The sequence below is a fragment of the Anabrus simplex genome, chromosome 1, assembly GCF_040414725.1.
Source record: "Anabrus simplex isolate iqAnaSimp1 chromosome 1, ASM4041472v1, whole genome shotgun sequence".
NCBI lineage: Eukaryota > Metazoa > Arthropoda > Insecta > Orthoptera > Tettigoniidae > Anabrus > Anabrus simplex.
This window is the reverse complement of record NC_090265.1, coordinates 801938258-801959036: the sequence shown is the minus strand read 5'-3', so window position 1 is coordinate 801959036 and position 20779 is coordinate 801938258. Positions and strand designations below refer to the sequence as shown.

General features: G+C 41.3%; 1 protein-coding gene across 1 annotated transcript in view; it reads left to right on the top strand.

The window, feature by feature from the left end:
* The window catches only part of TpnC25D (Troponin C at 25D), a 62408-nt gene that overhangs the window by 19434 nt on the left and 22195 nt on the right, over nt 1-20779 (top strand). The window contains exon 2 of the mRNA XM_067136310.2: nt 269-293. Within this exon, the coding sequence (XP_066992411.1) occupies nt 269-293 (25 nt within the window). The remainder of the gene's footprint in view (nt 1-268; nt 294-20779) is intronic.

Sequence of the window (20779 nt, the reverse complement as noted above, 5' to 3'; positions counted from 1 at the left end):
CTCGCATTTCTTCTGAAGCCAAATTGAACTTCTCCCAACTCACATTCAACTTGTCTTTCCGTTCTTCTGTAAATAATACGTTCTCAAATTTTGTAAGAGTGAGATGCCCAACTAATGGTGCGGTAGTTTTCACACTTCTTCTTCCTATTCTTTCTTGTTATAACTATTATATTTACAGTTTATTATTATATTTATATAAAGTTTACTGTTAGCAATGATATAAAATGTTATAGCTTTGATACTAACTTTTTACTATCTTCTGTTACAGGATGACGATGACCAGAAGATGGCGAGTAAGTACTAGTTCATGTACCCGCACTTGGCTCAGATACTGCAATTTAATTTGTAATTAATTTTAACATTGATGCTTTCACGGCCCGTACTTGTAGACATGAAATGAAATGTCGTATGGCTTTTAGTGTCGGGATATCCCAGAACGGGTTCGGCTCGCCAGGTGCAGGCCTTTCTATTTGACTCCCGTAGGCGACCTGCGCGTCATGATGAGGATGAAATGATGATGAAGACAACACATACACCGTCTGAACCGAAGGCCAGTACGCTGACCGTTCAGCCAACGAGTCGGACTTGTAGACATGATATAGGCTTTTAGGTTTATGCCTTGTCAAGAAAACAAGGTGAATCTCTTGACGTTTCGCAGATAACTTTGCTCCGTGTCTTCAGAAGAAAATCTCGACTGTCCACGAGGAAGTCTTCTACAATAATGAGGGTTTGAATTTAAGAATGCTTTAACGTTGGAGCTGTAGCGGTTCGCTCGTTCGTCACCAGGTGGCTCGCTGTATGTTGGCACAGCGCTCCAAGCGGGAGCTGACGACAACATTAAGCTCCAATTAAGATGTTCTATCAAACCGTGTGGGCGTGAGAAGTATTAATAGTTATTAATTGTTAAGATTGATATTTATGTGGATTAGTGGTAGAGTGTCAGCCTCCATATCCCCGGATCACAGGTTCAAATTCGAGATACGCTGTCGAATTTATGAAGGGAGGAAAATAAGTCCATTTGGCATTCCATGTCGTACGAGATCGGACTGTAAGAGATATTTGGTGACATATTTGGTGTTTGCCTGACAAAATTAATTACAATTTCAACCATAGACCACCCAGGACGGTTTCAGTTCTATTGTCGTCTGCTCAATGATTTTTCCTATAGTTTGTAATAAGGAGATGTTTTCGTCGGATAATCTCACTTTTTTTATCCGTAACAACAGTAATGGCATTGGTATAAAGGATTGCAGGAGAAAACGCTCCCTGATCACTTAGTTTTCAGTTCAACTCTCCTGTACGAGAGAGAAAGCTGTGAAACATCAAGTTTCATTCATATACCTAATGGAAGTGACGGAATGCATGGTTACGAAGATACTGGGTAAATCTGTGCGAATTAATGTGCTTAGGTGCTTCGGGAACATAGATGACGATAGGTTCTCTTTGAAACTTGGTTGGAGAGTTATTCAGAAATAGAGGGAGATCTAGAAAACGATTCATACTTTCGGTATTCTATGATCTCAAATTTAGGGTAGTAAACCAGAGGGATGAGCAGCTCAGACGATTGTGGGGGGTTCAATGCCAGCTCACTCCGATTGTATTTGAAGGTACTCAAATACGCTAGACTCACGTCAATGTATTTACTGGTACTGGTACGTAAGTCCGCCTCTGTGGTGTAGTGGTTAGCGTGATTAGCTGCCACCCCCGGAGGTCCGGGTTCGATTCCCGGCTCTGCCACGAAATTTGAAAAGTGGTACGAGGGCTGGAACGGGGTCCACTCAGCCTCGGGAGGTCAACTGAGTAGAGGTGGGTTCGAGTCCCACCTCAGCCATCCTCGAAGTGGTTTTCCGTGGTTTCCCACTTCTCCTCCAGGCGAATGCCGGGATGGTACCTAACTTAAGGCCACGGCCGCTTCCTTCCCTCTTCCTTGCCTATCCCATCCGATCTTCCCATCCCTCCACAAGGCCCCTGTTCAGCATAGCAGGTGAGGCCGCCTGGGCGAGGTACTGGTCATTCTCCCCAGTTGTACCCCACGACCAAGAGTCTGAAGTTCCAGGACACTGCCCTTGAGGCGGTAGAGGTGGGATCCCTCGCTGAGTCCGAGGGAAAAACCGAGCCTGGAGGGTAAACAGATGATGATGATGATGATGATGACTGGTACGTAAAGTAACCCTTGTGGGACAACATTTCCCCGCCTCAGCGTCTCCGAAACCTATAAAAATATAGTGAATGGGACGTAAGACCAATATTACTACTACTACTACTACTACTACTACTACTACTACTACTACTACAGAAAGCCACCCTCCTGAGCACCTGCCACATTATGAGAAAGTTTCTATAACTTTCCCTCTGAGTTACACCAAACAGCATGAAGTTCCAGGCCACAGTTCAGATGATACTGAAGGACATATTCCCAAAACGGGGAGATTAAAAGTTGTTTAACGACATCATATGTGCACATTTATTGTATATATATGTTGTAATTATTTCTGTTGTGGATACTTGTAGATATCTGTATAGTTTCATAATCAAGAGGGTGACCCCTTGCTTAGGCTGAGTCAGCCCATTATGTTACCGGCACAAGCCGAGCCTTCCTAAATTGATCTACTACTACTACTACTACTACTACTACTACTACTACTACTACTACTACTACTACTACTACTACTCATTAGAGTCCGGTTGTTTGGGCATTAATATGTTAGAATGCGAACGTACTGAAGTGAATAACAAATACTGTATATTCTAGCCCGGACAACAGTTCTGCCATGATATTTGCATAAACGTTAGAGACCTGGCCTATCAGAACACCTAGAATTTATGTTACTCCAGCTACATTATGGAAGGGCGGGCTAGACGACACTTCCTACTACGGAAATTAATTTGCGTTCTAACCTGTAAATGCCCAAACATTCGGACTCTTATTATTATTATTATTATTATTATTATTATTATTATTATTATTATTATTATTATTATTAATTTCTTTCTTAATTTGCTTACCGTCCAGGGTTGGTTTTCCCTCGGACACAGCGAGGGCTCCCACCTCTACCGCCTCAAGGGCAGCGTCCTGGAGCGTGAGACATTGGGTCGGGGGATACAACAGGGGAGAATGACCAGTATCTCGCCCAGGCGGCCTCACCTGCTATGCTCAACAGGGGCCTTGATGGAGGATTGGAAGGGATAGACAAGGAATAGGGAAGGAAGCGGCCGTGGCCTTAAATTGGGAGAGCAGTGGGAAATCACGGAAAACCACTTGCAGGATGGCTGAGGTGGGAATCGAACCCTCGTCTACTCAGTTGACCTCCCGAGGCTGAGTGCGCCCAGTTTGAGCCCTCGTACCACTTTTCAAATTTCGTGGCAGAGCCGGGAATCGAACCTGGGCCTCCAGGGGTGGCAGCTAATCACACTAACCACTACACCACAGCTACCGTGACTGAGGCGTCAGCGCGCCGGTCTCTCACCACTGGGTTCCGTGGTTCAAATCCCGGCCACTCCATGTGAGATTTGTGCTGGACAAAGTGGAGGCGGGACAGGGTTACCTCCGGGTACTCCGGTTTTCCTTGTCATCTTTTATTCCATCAACACTCTGCAGTATCATTTTATTTCATCTGTCAGTCATTAATCATTGCCCCAGAGGAGTGCGACAGGTTTCGGCAACCGGCACAGTTCCTATCCTCGCCGGTAGATGGGAGCCTCATTCATTCCATTCCTGATCCGGTCGAATGACTGGAAACAGGCTTAGGATTTTTCTAATGCACGTAGTTGCTGAACTTTTATTTCAGCAGGAGTCCGCACTTTTGAACAGTTCTTGTAAAGGATTACAATGAAATTGGGATTCAATAGTTTTATTCTCGATCACGTCGAAAAGTATCTTAATCATGAATTTACGACCTGTGGTTATTTAATGAAACATATTTGTATTGGTCGTTTCTGCCATCTCTAGAAATTTGAGTATTCCATTTTGTTACATCTGATATTATTTGAAATATTTTGGACGCTGTTAAACCAAATTGATTGCTGCCGGAGGTAGCTGACTTCTATGACATGTTCTCCGGAAAGTTTATGAACTTTACAGTAGAATAAAGGTTTGTGGAAACAATAAATAATATTTATCAGCCTAGCCATAATTGGATTAGCACATTCTGAAAGCTTCAATGAATTCTTATTAAGTTCGCTGCAACAGTCCATTATTATTGACATTTTACTGCGAGTCAAACTTTAATCGAGTTTGAAGCTATTCTCTTGTCCGCTAGCGCAATATTTCACAGCAGAGTTTCATAACTTTATAAGTACTTAATTGGAAAACAGTCTATTGAAACAAAATTTAATGAGAAACAAGTCAAGCTTCCGTTCGATGGCTGTAGTGCTAGGCTGCTTCATGAGAATAATTATTAAGTCTGATGTGAGGTATCAAATATCTTATATTTAACTTCCAACCCAAATTATCTGTTGAGAAAACGGAATTAGCGAAGTGATATAAAATGAAGAATGTGATGATATAAATCCCAATGATTCGAGAGGAAATTTATCTCAAGGGATTCGTAAATGCTAGAACGTTTCTTTCTATCTTAATCTGTTTACCCTCCAGGGTTGGCTTTTCCCTCGGACTCAGCGAGGGATCCCACGTCTACCGCCTCAAGGGCAGTATCCTGGAACTTGAGACTTTGGGTCGGGGGATACAACTGGGGAGAATGACCAGTACCTAGACCAGGTGGCCTCACCTGCTATGCTGAACAGGGGCCTTGCGGGGGGATGGGAAGATTGGAAGGGATAGATACGGAAGAGGGAAGGAAGTGGCCGTGGCCTTAAGTTAGGTACCATCCCGGCATTTGCCTGGAGGAGAAGCGGGAACCACGGAAACCACTTCCAGTATGACTGAGGTGGGAATCGAATCAATGTAGAACTTGCAAGTTCTATTAATAGTGAATATTCTGATGACGAATTTTTTTAGACCAACGAGACTCGAACCGGCAAACAGCGGTGTCAGACCATATACAGTAGACTTGACACCTTGACGATCATGCCCACCAGACGGGCCTTTCTTGTGACTGAATACTTGCGAATATACTCATGTTGTACTTTCCGCTTTAATCTCCGTTAGAACCCCAACGGCGCTACACGACGCAGGCGCCAACCTCATCCTCCGTTCTGAATGTCGACCTAGCTCTATAAAAGCATCCTTCCTAATGACGCTCCGTTCGTCATTTGCTATCCACAGCCTTAAGTCACCCTGGTGGAGACGTGATCAATCAGGCTGGATGTATTGTGCGTGGAGCATAGCTCCCGTCTAGCCCAAGTTCCGCACAAAACACACTCTGTACAGCGCAGTCAACTCTATGCAAAGAGAGAAGGCCTCATTACAATGCCACAACTTGGTCATACAGATTCATTATACAAATACTTCCCCACTAATTAGGTATTGTTAGTTTTATTCCATAATGAGGAACAGCGAGAACTGAAAGAAACACGGTATACGGAAGATATCTTGTTAAAAATTTAAAATTTACTTTCTAAGTTAACAAAAGCGCCGAAAAGATGTGTAGAAAGGTTACTTTCAAAGCATGGCAGTATGATGAATGAGCTTCATGTGAAGGATGTGCACAAATTTTACGGGTATACTGTACAAACTTTTTAATGCCGGGCTGAGTGGCTCAGACGGTTGAGGCGCTGGCCTTCTGACCCCAACTTGGCAGGTTCGATCCTGGCTCAGTCCGGTGGTATTTGAAGGTGCACAAATACGTCAGCCTCGTGTCGGTGGATTTACTGGCACGTAAAAGAACTCCTGCGGGACTAAATTCCGGCACCTCGGCGTCTCCGAAAACCGTAAAAGAGTAGTTAGTGGAACGTAAAGCAAATTACATTATTATTATTATTATTATTATTATTATTATTATTATTATTATTATTATTATTATTATTAAACTTTTTAATATGAAGTCATTATCTTCAACATCACTCCTCATGTGCCAAATTTCTTTCGAACAGGTAAAAAAATAAGTTTAGTTTGTGTTTGTGGAGTGAACGAAGTTCGAACTTGACGATTATGACGTTATTCTCTAGTCTCTCTCTGAATGGTTTGCAGCATTCGAGCATGCGGGTTAGAGTGAGATGCTCTTCCCCATACTGTTTTGTCTTCTTAGTGTCTACAAAATTTTCTATGCATGGGTGGCTTCTTAACAAGATTTGTTGATTTGTTCTGCGACACTTTCTGCATATTCATTTTTTAAATTTTAAAAGGAGCAATGGATCTGGCACAGATAAATGGGTTCCTTGTGGTACTCTTTTATTCAGTGGCTAATACAATCTTACTCTTTCGAGGTAAGTTCTTATCAAGTTACAAGTTCAAGTGTGCGGAGAATTTTACATTAGCAAACACATTCGCGATGGAGTTCAATATTGCTTTCCCTCCAACTGCTCTAAGCGGAATTTTTTTGTCTTCCGTATTTTTGTGGCAGATATAAGAATGATAAGTCCTTTTAACAGCACTGAAAGTGTATTCTAGGTGTTTTTCCGCTTAAGTTTTCGTGTACCACCGGGTGGAATACGACGGCCCTAGAAAAGCTGAGCATATATCGCCGGTAGTACTCAAGCGATCTGACTCTCTTTCTCGTCAAGGCTATGTAGAATGATAGTCCAATTCCCTGTAGGAGAATTAATTCATCTGGATCAGTGGTAGAGTGTCGGCCTCCGAATCCCAAGATAGCGGGTTCAAACCCGGAAGAGATAGTCGGATTTTTGAAGGGCGGGAAAAGTCCATTGGACACTCCATGTCGTACGATGTCGGCATGTAAAAGATCTCTGGTGACACATTTGGTCTTTACCCGACAAAATCCATCAAGTCTCAGCCACAGACGTCCAAGAGAGTTTCGGTTTACTCGGTCTGCCATCTAGTGGGCCTAGAGTAAAACGGAACGTCGAAATTGACGACAAGACAGCCAGATGGCGTCAAATTGAAATGTCTGCACACGGTAGCTGAGGCCGTAGATTATTATTATTATTATTATTATTATTATTATTATTATTATTATTATTATTATTATTATTATTATTATTATTATTATTATTATTATTTATTATCATCAACACGGTTGGTAAGACTGTAATTTTTTGCATACTCGTCAAGCTTGTGCGAGTTATTTCTCGTCGTAATCCCCATGGTACTGCTGCCAGGTGTGACCAATAGTCACACCATACACCTTGATTTCTTCTGGAACTGTATAAGAACTGAATTACCCGCTAAAGCTACTGAGAAGGCTGAGAGAGTTATGAATCTGTATGAAAGCGTGTCTACCGGGGGTGAATCGTCGTTACCGCTGCGAAAACCTTTGTTATAATATTTGGGAGAAATACTGACCCGCACCACATACATCATCTAGATAGAGAGAATATTCCTTGACACTACTCGCACAAGAAGCCTCCGTGGCTCAGACGGCAGCGCGTCGGCCTCTCACCGCTGGATACCGTGGTTCAAATCCCGGTCACTCCATGTGAGATTTGTGCTGGACAAAGCGGAGGCGGGACAGGTTTTTCTCCGGGTACTCCGGTTTTCCCTGTCATCTTTCATTCCAGCAACACTCTCCATACTCATTTCATAGCATCTATCACTCATTAATATAAATCACTTTGGGAGTGGCGACCCCATCGTAATAACAGCCTATATCTGATTCATTCTCTACATCCCTGACCCGGTCAAAGACTGGAAAACAGGTTGTAGGTTTTCACTTTCACTACTCGCACAATATTGAACCTTAGATGAGCGACACGTGTGTACCACCGGTCGAATATGTCATGGCGGACATGTTGATAACAGTCAAACTATTTGGGGATTCATTAGATGACCCAGTCGAAATAGAGTTTAGTTACGCTCCCAGAAAAATTATATACTAAAAATAATGATATGCTCTATGAGCCCATTCCGTTTCACCCGACCTGCTACTTCTTCTTCTTTATCTCTTTACACTCCAGGGTCGGTTTTTTCCTCGGACTCAGCGAGAGATCCCACCTCTCGCAGTGTCCTGAAGCTTCAGACTCTTGCTCGGGGATACAACTGGGGAGAGTGACCAGTACCTCGCCCAGCCGGCCTCACCTGCTATGCTGAACAGGAGCCTTGTGGAGGGACAGGAAGATTGGAAGGGACATGCAAGGAAGAGCGGCCGTGGCCATAAGTTAGGTACCATCCCGGCATTTGCCTGGAGGAGAAGTGGGAAACCACGGAAAACCACTTCGAGGATAGCTGAGGTGGGAATCGAACCCACCTCTACTCAGTTGACCTCCCGAGGCTAAGTTGACCCCGTTCCATTCCTCGTACCACTTTTCAAATTTCGTGGCAGAACCGGGAATCGAACCCAAGCGTCCGGGGGTGGCAGCTAATTACGCTAACTACTACACCGCAGAGGCGGACCGTCCTGGTACTACTTAACAAAATAAATTGAGGGTTAAGCCACTATTCCAGGGACGAAAACTCACCTTCAGTTGATCATAGGTAATCGACAGATAAACTGTTCGCAGGACGCAAGGGGAAAGTAGTATCGGGAATACCAACAAACACGATGTTCTTGACTGCCAGAAGGCACATCCCTCTATACACAGTCTGTGAAATGATACCATCCTTAGAAATTTGCCACGGGCATGATTGCAGGAAGTCCAGAGGAATTGTGTACTGCTATTCTGAAGAAGAAGTCAATCTCCCACACTGGGAATGTGATAATAATAATAATAATAATAATAATAATAATAATTGAACGCAAAAAAACGGAAATATGTCAACGATTAACTGAAGTCAATTGAAGACGATTTTAAAAATTACAACACACACATATTTTTACAAGACCTTTGCGAACCAAATTAAATTGTTTTTCTCCACAGAAAATTTGCTTTCGGAAACAAGATGTAAACTGGCCTTAAGGAATAAAGAAAACTTCCAGGAACTAGTCACGTATTTTTCACAGATTTTAGATTGCCCAAAACCTACAGAGATTTTCCAGAAAATACAGCCAGAAATCACACTAGAAAATTCGTCACCACTAACACAAGAAGACATTTATTCAAACATCAAGAAACGAAAAAACTATAAAGTATCAGGGGAGGACAGAATTGTAGCTGAACTATTGAAAAATGTAAGCCCAAATTCACTCAAATAAATTACACAAATAATTCAAAACATTTAGCAAGCTGAAAAGCTCCCGGATGACTGGAAGGTTGCTATAATCCATCCACTACATGAAAAAGGTGAAAAATCGGTTGAAAATAATTACAAAGGGATCTCACTTGTATCTGTCACCTACAAAATTTTATCAGCATGTCTCTTGCATAGGACAAAAAAATAATTAGAACTCAAATTAGCTGAATATCAAGCAGGATTCAGACCAAATAGGTCATGCCCTGAACACATTTTTAACGTCAACACCATGCACAAAATGCGAGCTCTTGGACAAAATCGCCTCGTGTGCACATTTGTAGATTTTAAAAAGGTTTGAGATTCCATCGACAGGCCCTCACTGTTCCAAATTCTAGAAGAGAGGGGACTAGATCCCAAAACACGAGAACTCAAAAAACAAACCATGACTGGCACGAAATCAAAAGTGTATGGGGGGTGGTGGTGAGGGGTGGAATCTCAGAATCGTTCAGCATTCAAACAGCCGTGGGACTAGGTGATGGATTCTCTCCTATTCTGTTCAACGTCGTCTTAGACAAGGTTATGGAAGAATGGGAGAAAGAATTCAAGAAATGTGAGTTTTGGGAGCCAGTCCGACTGGGCTTTCCCAAAGGTAACCTCCACATGCCATATCTCACTTTTTCAGATGATCTGGTGATACTAACAGAGGATGAGGAGACTGACGTTAAACAGCTCGAGATACCTAAAGAAAGTGCAGAAAAGGTGAGAATACAGATATCGTTCGAGAAAACTAAATTCTTATGTTCAAAGACAGATATTAAGAGCCTGAGAACTAAATATGGTACAATTGACAGGGTCCCTTACTTTAAATACCTCGGAGAATTTATCGAACCGACAAGCCTTGAAAAGATCTCACAACAAACCCGTCTCCGAAAAATTAAAAAGCATTAGGGTTAGTGCAAAATATCTACAACAAAAAATCCTTGCAAGACATACAAAAATTCGGCATTATAACACAGTCATAAGATCAACAGTCCTTTACGAAAGTGAAATACTGGCACTCAACAGAAAACAAGAACTTGAAGAAATAAAAAATAGGAGAGGAAGATCATTAGGAAATCTTAGGATCAAGATACACCCAAGACGGTTACAGGTTACAAACAATCAAAACATCAGAAAAGTTCTCAAATATCGAAACTGACATTAGAAAAAGACGAATGAAATTCGTCGCTCATCTCACTCGATTACCAGAAAATCGATTGACAGAAAGGATTATGCAACCTCACTTCAGAACTCAAGACTCTGGCTTAACGAAGTTCGAAAGGACCAAAAAAATGCAAACGTAAGTTCGACAGACATTCTAGAAAGAGACGTCTTAAGAAACAATTGAGAAGCTACATCAGAGCAACCACAACAAAAGCAGTACAGACCAAAGTGATCTGAAGAATGAAAACAAGCCTTCTCGGAAAGAATGCAAGCCTATTGGTACAACAAGACAACACAGAAGACTGATTGAGTTATTTGCTGAACTTCTTCCAATATTGGGAGAATTCGCTACTACTACTACTAATAATAATAACAATGCCTCAGAGTTCTGGAGTACATATTGAGACTTTGGTTTCGAAGGCACTGACTTCCTGATTCCTGATTCTGTCCATCTAATATTTAACATTTGGCGCGAGGGCCGAAACTACGTTAATTCAGCCTCGAGAGGACATTTGAATACAGGTGGGTTGAAATTCTAATCATCGTCGATATTCAAAGTGATTTTCAGCACCAATCAAATCCGGAATTTTACTTACTTTTATTACCACGCCAATTTCCTTTCATATCGTTGCATATCGCCTCCTGATTTCCAACCCGGGTACTCGTGCAGAACAGTGCAAGCAATGGAGGAATTTATGCTGAAGCCTTCACAATATTGTTCCCTGACAGAGAGTCATCAGAGACCTATTGATACCGCAAGAGGAACTCCGTTCTCTTTAAAGACAATCTCTCATTACTGACTTGAACGACTCTGATCACGTGATTGTGGGTGAGCGTGAGTTGAAAGCTAGCGCCTTCGTGAGCACGTTAAAGAAATGTTAATAGCAGAAGAATGAATACGTGGATATGAATTTAGTGAAAATTCAGTATAATGGGAGCGAGGGGGTAAATGGATTCAATTGCTGTGACAGCAGACTCTTGGACGATATTTGACGGAATTGATGATTAATAGAAAGAACTTCATACTATTTTAATAGTATATTTCCATTAATCTCTCCTTTATTTGCAACCAAGTCTGCTATTTGGAAGTCAGTCCCAGCTGATTTCACAGGCTTTAAGTAGATTGACAGTATCCAGTATTCGGGAGATCGTGGGTTCGAGCCCCACTGTCGGCAGCCCTGAAGATGGTTTTCCATGGTTTCCCATTTTCACACCAGGCAAATGCTGGGGCTGTACCTTAATTAAGGCCACGGCCGCTTCCTTCCCACTCCTAGCCCCTTCCTGCCTCATCGTCGCCATAAGACCTATCTGTGTCGGCGCGACGTAAAGCAAATAACAAAAAAAAAAAAAAAAAAAAAAAAAGTAGATTGACATTTAGGGCTGAATGTCGAGATTAGTTGTTGAGTGTTTCTGGCTGATGATTTATGGTAGAATATTATCAAATTAAGCTAGTGTGGTAGATTTATAGCTATCAGTTCTTATTATTGTTATTCTTCTATAATATATTTGTATCATATTTAGGTCAGTCCTCCTGTATCCTAAACATTGCTTTTTTCCTTCCTTTTCTTATTACATATTTGTCATGTGGTTAAGTGTAAGAGAGGACTATAGAACCTCATTTCTCAACTATTAAACGAATAAATAAATAAATAAATAAATAAATAAATAAATAAATAAATAAATAAATAAATAAATAAATAAATAAATAAATAAATAAATAAATAAATAAATAAATAAATAAATAAATAAATAAAATAAATAAATCCTACGACTCTAATTCAGTCCTTAAAACCGTGACCTCGTCAGAAGGGGATAGGAGAGAATTGCAAATCATTCTCTACAATAATCACTAAGGTACGGTTTAACGTAGGAATGCCAGCACTAAATAAGGCATTTTGGGGATTGGTTCGTCCATCGCGTTGCCGTTGGTTTTTGCTGGTTTAGATTTTTTCTTGTAAGTGTTTTAACGTCGTACCGATTCACATAGGTCTCTTAGCGATGATGACGTAGGAAAAGCCTAGGACAGGAAAGGATGCAGGAATGGTCTCAATTAAGGTGTGACTCCACCATTTTTCTCACGTGAAAATAGAAAGCCACGGTAATTCATCTTAACGACTGCTCCATCTCCGGAATGCAAGCTCACAGCTACGTGGACTGAAACACGTAACCAGCTCCCTCGTGCTCGTGGTTTAGAGTGTTTAAACGAACCGAGTAGATATCGATTACGACATAGTTTACTCAGTGGAACTACTGTAGGAGTGAGTTGATAGAAAGTATCCTTTTTGACAGGGCGTAGCCAAGGGAGAAATTACTGGGGGTTAGAACACCCCCCCACCACATTCAAATTTTACAAAAAGAAATTAAGCATAAACTGACAATAAACTAAATAAACATTCAGAGGAATAATTGCAGAACCAACAGATCTGTTGAATCTGTTTTCTAAGAAGCCTCGAAAGTTGGATTTTAGATTGTAAACTGAACATACAATTCGCTGTAAAATTGTTGATCTTAATTGTATTGTTCTGGTTTGTATTTTAATGTAGGAGTTGTTAGTGTACTTCAATCTGAATATCAACATAATTAACATATATCAGTGTCCTTATGCCAACGGCCGTAGCCGTGTTGAGACACTGGATCCCGTGAGATCTCCGAAGTTAAGCAACATCGGGCGTTGTCAAGATTTGGATGGGTTGCCACGCGCTGTTGGTGAGGGTTAAGGCAATGGAGGAGCGGAAAGGAACTGGCCACTCTACCGTACGTAAACTCCGGCTCAGGCACACCTCTGCGGAGGTTCAAACCTACCTTCGGGCAGAATACACCCTTACCTTTAGTGTCCTTATAATGACAAGACTTGCACGTGCGAATTCATCTTCATTGTGTTCTGTCATCAATTTGTAATTAAAACCCCCCACCTTACCCCCCCCCCCCTTCCATACACCGCCGATCCTGGATACTCTTGCAGATTACTGCACTTCGAACAAGAACACGTCTAATTCGACTTATTTGATATTTAACTGATACTTCAAAAGATAATATTTCTTCACATATTCTTAAGAACTCGCCGTTTGCGTAACTAATATTCCAATTTTTTCTAAGTTGGCAGTGTTATTATAATAATATTCTTTGCAACAAATAACACCTCGCCTCCTTATTATCTCACTAATGTACTCCCTTCCGCTAATTTAGTTCGGTAATGCAGCTTGACTTTAATATTCTCATTCTTAAGAACTACTAGCCAAACTTCTTGGGCTGATCTAATTGCAGCTCTTCGTCTTTATATAGCTGAGACCGGATTTCCCCTGTCCTCATATCTTCGTTATGTAGGCGGCACATATTTGCTGACTCAGTCACTCTGTGAATAGACTTCGCACACGTGGTCGCCAGCCAGAACTATATCACTGAATTCCACAAAGTGAAGTGTGTACCATTATTATTCTTAAAGAAACAGATACAATAATTCATCTATTTCTATTTCTTTCCACAGCGCGGAATGTACTATCTTCAGACTGGAGGCACATAAACTTGCCAACCTCTTCAGTCGTGAGGAGAAGAACGATGCATTTGTTTATTAGATTTCTAGAGTTTTAAAGAAAAAAATCAGCTACGAGGGCTGTAAATAAAGTAGTGGTAACGTAGTCCAGACACTCTCAGGAGATCGGGCATGCTCAAACAGGATATGGGAGCGGTCAGGTGGCGCAGTTGTCGATGTGTAGTGTGCAGTTGGAGTGGCGTTGCTGTGTGGTGTTGAAGTGAAGTGTCTATTCACCGCTCTAAAGCGTGTTTTCAAAAGGTGATCACAGGGTTCGTGGATTAAAATCGAGGTTGCCCGTGGCAAAAGAACATCAGAATGTAATCGACGATTACGTGAAGCCTGTGGCGAGAATGCATTACCGTATAGGACGGTTGTACGATCGGTCAAGGCGTTTCATGTGGTTTGGATTGAGACTGCGCATTTGCACCCCATAGGATGGCCGTCCATTCATCAACATCAGATTGACATCGTGAATAGCCTCGTTTCCGTAGACCACCGATGGACTGTCTCGGAATGATTCGTACAGGTTGGTCTCAGTCATCATACGATGTGGCACATACCGACGAAAGGTCTTAACATGAGGACAATTTCGTCTCGCTAGGTTTTAAATCAACTCACCGACGTACAGAAACGGCACCGGTAGCATTGGCTGGCATCCACCTGGACGGATACCGCAATGAAGAAGTCGTGTTTCAGCCCATCGTTGATGGGACGTGGACACGAGCCTACGAGCTTGAATTAAAGCGTCACTCAGCTCCGCCACGCCCACAGAAATGTCGATAGGAACCTAGTGGGGTGAAGCTTATGCTGATTGTGGCATATGACTACAGCATGCTGTGCCCGAGGGACAAACCGCCAGCAGTGACTACTATTGCCAATTTCTGGAGCGACATCTTCTGCAGTGCAAACATCTTGTTCCGTGAAGACGCACGTTGTCATGTCGCAAGCAATGTCAAGCTCTTATTGCAACGGTGGCTTTGGGAGGTCTTGGAACACCCTTCGTACTCACCGGACATGAGCCCTCGTGACTTGGACCTGTTTCCGAAGTTGAAAGAACCCCTCCGGGACCGCCGATTTCCTGACGTGGCATCTACACTACGCGCAAAGAACGCCAAGCCAACGCTCCCCAGCCGCTTCCCGACATTTGCAAAAGGTAATAGATTTGTGGGTGACTAAACTGAAGGAATGTAATCCAATAAAATCGTACTTGTTAGTTCGTTAAATATTGCGTTCTATCAATATTGCCACTAATTTACTTACAACCCTCAAAATTAAGTGTTTTTTAAAATTTCCGGTATTGGAGAAGGCTACCACACATGATAACTTAGGACCGAACAAAGAATAACATTTACAGTCAAGAAGTAAATAAATTATTAACCGTATGGCCTCGTCTATAGTGTAGTTGACTTTATAATTTAACGACATTCAGACCACCATCCTATGGATTCTACCTTTTGGTTTACTCTGCTAGATGGCTGTGTTGGGTGATCTGTGCTTGAATTTTAATTAACTTTGTTGGGTGAGAACCAAGTGTGTCACAGACCCCTTACGACACGGAGTACCGAATGGATACTTCCGCCTTTCAAAATTCCGACTATCTTTGCGGGGTTTGAACCCCGCAAGTTTGAAATCTTAAGCTGACACTCTACCTCCTGGTCCACATAATATTACGACATATGATGCCTTAACACACACATGTGTCAATAGATATGTCACACCTTCCAGATGATTATCCTGATAATGGTTTCAATTTCCTTCTTCAGCTTGTACCACTTATTTCTGGGGTCTCTAGAGTCACCCGACCTCGGTTTGGTTTTCGGCTGGGGTTTTAAGGCCGTTCCTGACATCATGTGATTCTTGAGATGAAAATCTCGACCCAGTATCGACCGGGATTTGAACCTTAGCTTTCCGGATGGGAACTCATCAGCTGAGCCAGTGAGTTAATCACGCCCCATGATGGTCCTGATAAAATAATAATAATAATAATAATAATAATAATAATAATAATAATAATAATAATAATAATAATAATAATAATAATAATAATAATAATAATAATAATAATAATAATAATAATAATAATAATAATAATAAGAGTTTTGGGGAGGATAGAAGGTGAAAACCATCAGGCCAAGGAACAAGTTCAAAAGCGCGTTTGAATGGACATAACGAAAAAATACTACTACTACTACTACTACTACTACTACTAATAATAATAATAATAATAATAATAATAATAATAATAATAATAATAATAATAATGTTGTAAATAGCCAGAGCACATAGGCCAATGGACTTTACAGTATTCTACCACTAATACCCTCTATCCACTCGTCGATCAAGGCCCGTACTCTTCTTCCGGAAGCTCGTTCAAAGTATCTAATATCTTGTCGTAGATTAGATCGCCCGTCTGTTGTGGAGCTGTCACGCGGAATAACTCCTTTCAGAAGATGAAGGCAGCTTTAAAGTGCCAAATCAAAAAAGTTTCTCTGCGAACCAGCCGATTGCAACACAAACAAAACTTGTAACATTTCTTATGAACAGAAATATTGTTTAGAAAGAACAAAGATGAGTTAGGGATTTTAGTTCAAAGTGCTCTCAGGCATTCTTGTGGAAGGAGAATAATTCTGACTCGTGTTCCGCGAGAATTTTATTCACGTAATGTCAGAGAACGTTCACAATTCTTGTTGATTTCGTAAGCTAGAAACTTGTTTTGCTACGGGAGAAACTGATTTTCACAGGGTCTCTTGAAAGTTTTATCTCAAGATTGCTTATATGAGATGTGAAATAAGCTGCAAATATATACTTATTGCTGAGCTGAGTGGCTCAAACGGTTAAGGCGCTGACCGTAACTTGGCAGGTTCGATCCTGGCTCAGTCCGCTGTTATTTTAAGGTGCTGTTCAAATACGTTCAGCCTCGTGTCGATGGATTTACTGGCACATAAAATAACTCATGTGGGGCAAAATTCCGGTACCACGTAAACCGTCAAAGAGTAGCTAATGGGACGTAAAAACAACAACATTATTATTATTTATTTATTCCTTAATCTGTTTAATCCTCCAGGGTTGGATTTTCCCTTGGATTCAGCGAGGGAGCAGTGTCCTGGAGCGCGAGACTTTGGGTCGGGGATACAACTGGGAAGGAGGACCAGTACCTCAACCAGGTGGTCGCACCCGCTATGCTGAACGTGGACCTTGTGTTGGGGCCGGGGAGATTGGAAGGGATAGACAAGGATGAGGGAAGGAACCGGCCGTGGCCTTAAGTTAGGTACCATCCTGGCATTTGCCTGGAGGAGAAGTGGGAACCACGGAAAACGACTTCGAAGATGGCTGAGATGGGAATTAAACACCCCCTCTACTCAATTGACGTCACGGGGCTGAGTGGACCCCGTTCCAGCCCTGGTACCACTTTTCAAATTTCGTGGCAGAGCCGGGAATCGAACTCGGACTTCCGTGGGTGGCAGCTAACCACGCTAACCACTACATAGGTCGACGCATTATCATTGTTATTATTATTATTATTATTATTATTATGATTATTATTATTATTATTATTATTATTATTATTATTATTATTATTATTATTATTATTATTATTATTATTATACCGGGGTTTCTGTGGACAGAGGTGTAAGGAGGAGCTGGGGTGAATGGGTGGACAGTAAAATGATCAGAGCACAAGTTAAAACACTAAATTATGAAACTTTAGTTCTTTTCTTTTTTCCTTGATTTTCAAATTTGGTAGTTAGAAAATTTGGATGAATAACAATAATATAAGATGAGCTCGTCAACTCACACATTAACAAATGACTTAAAGTAAAAAATCAGGTACAAGAGAGAAAATTTACAAGGGATAAGCAAAATAGCTCTGAAGGTACACTGTTTTACAAGAGCATATTTGCTCCACTCACTTACATCGTCTAGTAGTCTGAGCTTCAAAAGTTAATACAATCCAGCCTCTTAGAGGCACCAGTTTCTTACACCATCATACTTGACAAACTTCAGATAACACGTTTACTGTCATTTCTACCCGACAGTCTGTTACACACTCGTCTATAAATATTGATAATTTATACAGGGGCAATGAGTGCCTATTCTATATAGCCTTAATGTACAAAATGAAGGGTTTAAGATGATCGGCCATGAAAAAAGTATGCTAGAAGGCGAAACACTTACACTTGCACTTTTGAAAGACACTTTAAAATCCTAAATGGGCTTATGGCCCGAAATTGCGGAGGCTAAGCTTATACTACAAGGGGTGACTAGATGCGAAGTATTAAGTACCAATGTAGAGTGAAGAATTCAGAGGTTTAGAAAATCTTAGTCACCCCATATCAAAAATGAATGGGAATTATCAGACGGTGAACGCTCTTTTTCCCTAAATTACATGTTTCCCCTCAGGCATCTGAATAAAGTCCTCAGACTTGCCGAAAATTTACATTTAAACTTTAGAATTTTACATTAAGAAAGACGTTTGAAACCTTCCCCTCAAGTTAACTGCCTGGAGCTATTAGATGTTAAGATATGTCTGCCATTACCTTGAGTTGTTGGGCCTTCCGACGACGGCAAAGCTGCCCCTGACTCCTATAACGCCGTACACACACTAGACCGGAGCGATGAAGATGACAATACGGCCCTAAAGCGCAATGCTTTTATAGCATCTCAGAGGGGAAGGTTCCAGAACTCTCTTGAGCTAGGCAGAATACCTGTACACACCACCAATTTTAATTGGCTAGAGAAATATACACCGATAACCGATTGGTTAATAACTTAAGGAAGAAGGAAGCCGTAGAAGTGCTCTACAAACACTTAAGGTTTACCAACATTGGAAATTGAAAATTCCCTTAAAAATGTATAGTCCGTCCTCCTGCCAGAGGGAGCACATAAAAGGCCGATAGTAGAGACATCTAAAGATTAAAGGTCCAAGTATCTTCAGATGTATAGTTTAGGATTCACAGCACAGATGGCCTTATAGAAGGCGTGCAGTTCAACCGGAAGGAGAAGGTGTACCCCGGTACAATTATTATAAATGGAGGTCTAAGTGTAGCGATGTATAAAGGTATATGTAGTAATAGAGTCCGGCTCCTTGGATTAATAGTCAGCGTGTTGTTCTTCGGTTCAGTGGGTTCCGGGTTCAATTCCCGGCCAAGTCGGAGATTTTAACAACATCTAGTTAATTCTTCTAACTCGGGTACTGGGTGTTTGTATTCATCTTAATACATATCCTTATTTTACTCACAACAGATCACACTATAAACCACTACAGAACAGTAATATTTGCCTACCGTTGGGATTGACGTAAGGAAAGGCATCCGGCCGTCAAACTAGGCTCATTCAACACATAGTGCCAACCCTAACTAACTGTAAAAAGATAAGGAATATGAATAAATAATTAATAAATAATAAATAATTAATAATCATAATAAAACATTAATTAGTAAGGCTATTCCAGGCTCCCCTAGAATAAAACCGGGCGAGTTGGCCGTGTGGTTAGAAGCGCGAATCTGTGAGCTTGCATCCGGGAGATGGTGGGTTTGAATCACACTGTCGGCAGCCCTGAAGATGGTTTTCCGAGGTTTCTCATTTTCATACCAGGCAGTGGGGCTGTACCTTAATTAAGGCCACGGCGGTTTTCTTCCAACTCCTAGCCCTTTCCTATCCCATTGTCACCATAAGATATATCTATGTCGGTGCGACGTAAAGCCGCTACCAAATAAATACTTAACAACTTGGTACCATCCCAACGATCCCTAAAAGAAGTCGGGAAACTTGAAACTTTTGGAAGTCCGAGCTGGTGGGAGAAGGGAGGCGTGGGGTAAATGCTCGAAATTGAGGCTCAGAAGCATAACATATGTTTATAAGCGAAAGCATTTGATCAGTGAGATGGAACTTTATTTTTGAGTGTTGATGGCCTGTAATTTTTATGGCCTCAATAGTTTCCTGATAGTCCAAATTAATTTTTAACATCAAGCCCCGAGGAATCGTTGAGGGAAATTTTTGAGAAATAAAGGGGGGGGGGTAAGGATACATGGATGATCAACAAAGGAAGCTCCATAAGTTATGGCGCTGTTGGCAATAGGTGATAGTTCCAGCTACAAATACATTCGAATCCGGGAGATAGTGGTTTCGAACCCCACTGTCTTCAGCCCTGAATATGTTTTCTGTGGTTTTCCATTTTTACACCAGCCACGACCGTTTCCTTCCCACTCTCAGGCCATTCCTATCCCATCGTCGCCTAAGACCTATGTTTCGGTGCGACGTAAAGCAAATTGTAAAAGCATACTATAATACATAAAAACGTTCCTGGTGACAAGTGACTTGTACAGGAAAATTCCTACCTACTGTATCTCTAGGTAGCAGCTTTTGAAGATAGAAGAGCTCGCGTCAGTTACTCATCACTCACTGCGCTTTTGGCAATCATTGTAAAAGGACGGTTTTTGCACTGAAGACTGAATTGTAAAGATTGAATGACACTCAGTACCTGCTCGAATTTCTTTTTGTTAAACTTTACGTGGCTTGGATTTGCAATTTGTAAATGATTCGCTGTGTGAGAAAGTTTTCAAGTTGCGTGCTGTGTTATTTTACGAGCTAAAACATGGGGTGAGAGGAAGAGGGGAAAAACAAAGTGACTGTGTAAATAAGACGGGATAAAGAGACAAATGTAAATAAAATAGCAATGGACTTAGAAGTTTGACGGAGAAAAATAATTGGTTTGTAAAAGGAGATATTGAGATTGAGTCTTAATGTATGAAGATACAGTAGTATTTGTGCTGGCCAATTTAAGTTTAAAAGCTTTCAGTACTGTATTTTAATATAGCCTGAAAAATGTTTAATATAATCCTTCGACGATTCCGTAAATGTCGACATTTTAGCGATTAAACACCCTCACGTTTCGTCGAGTGTGTATAATTATTTTGGAT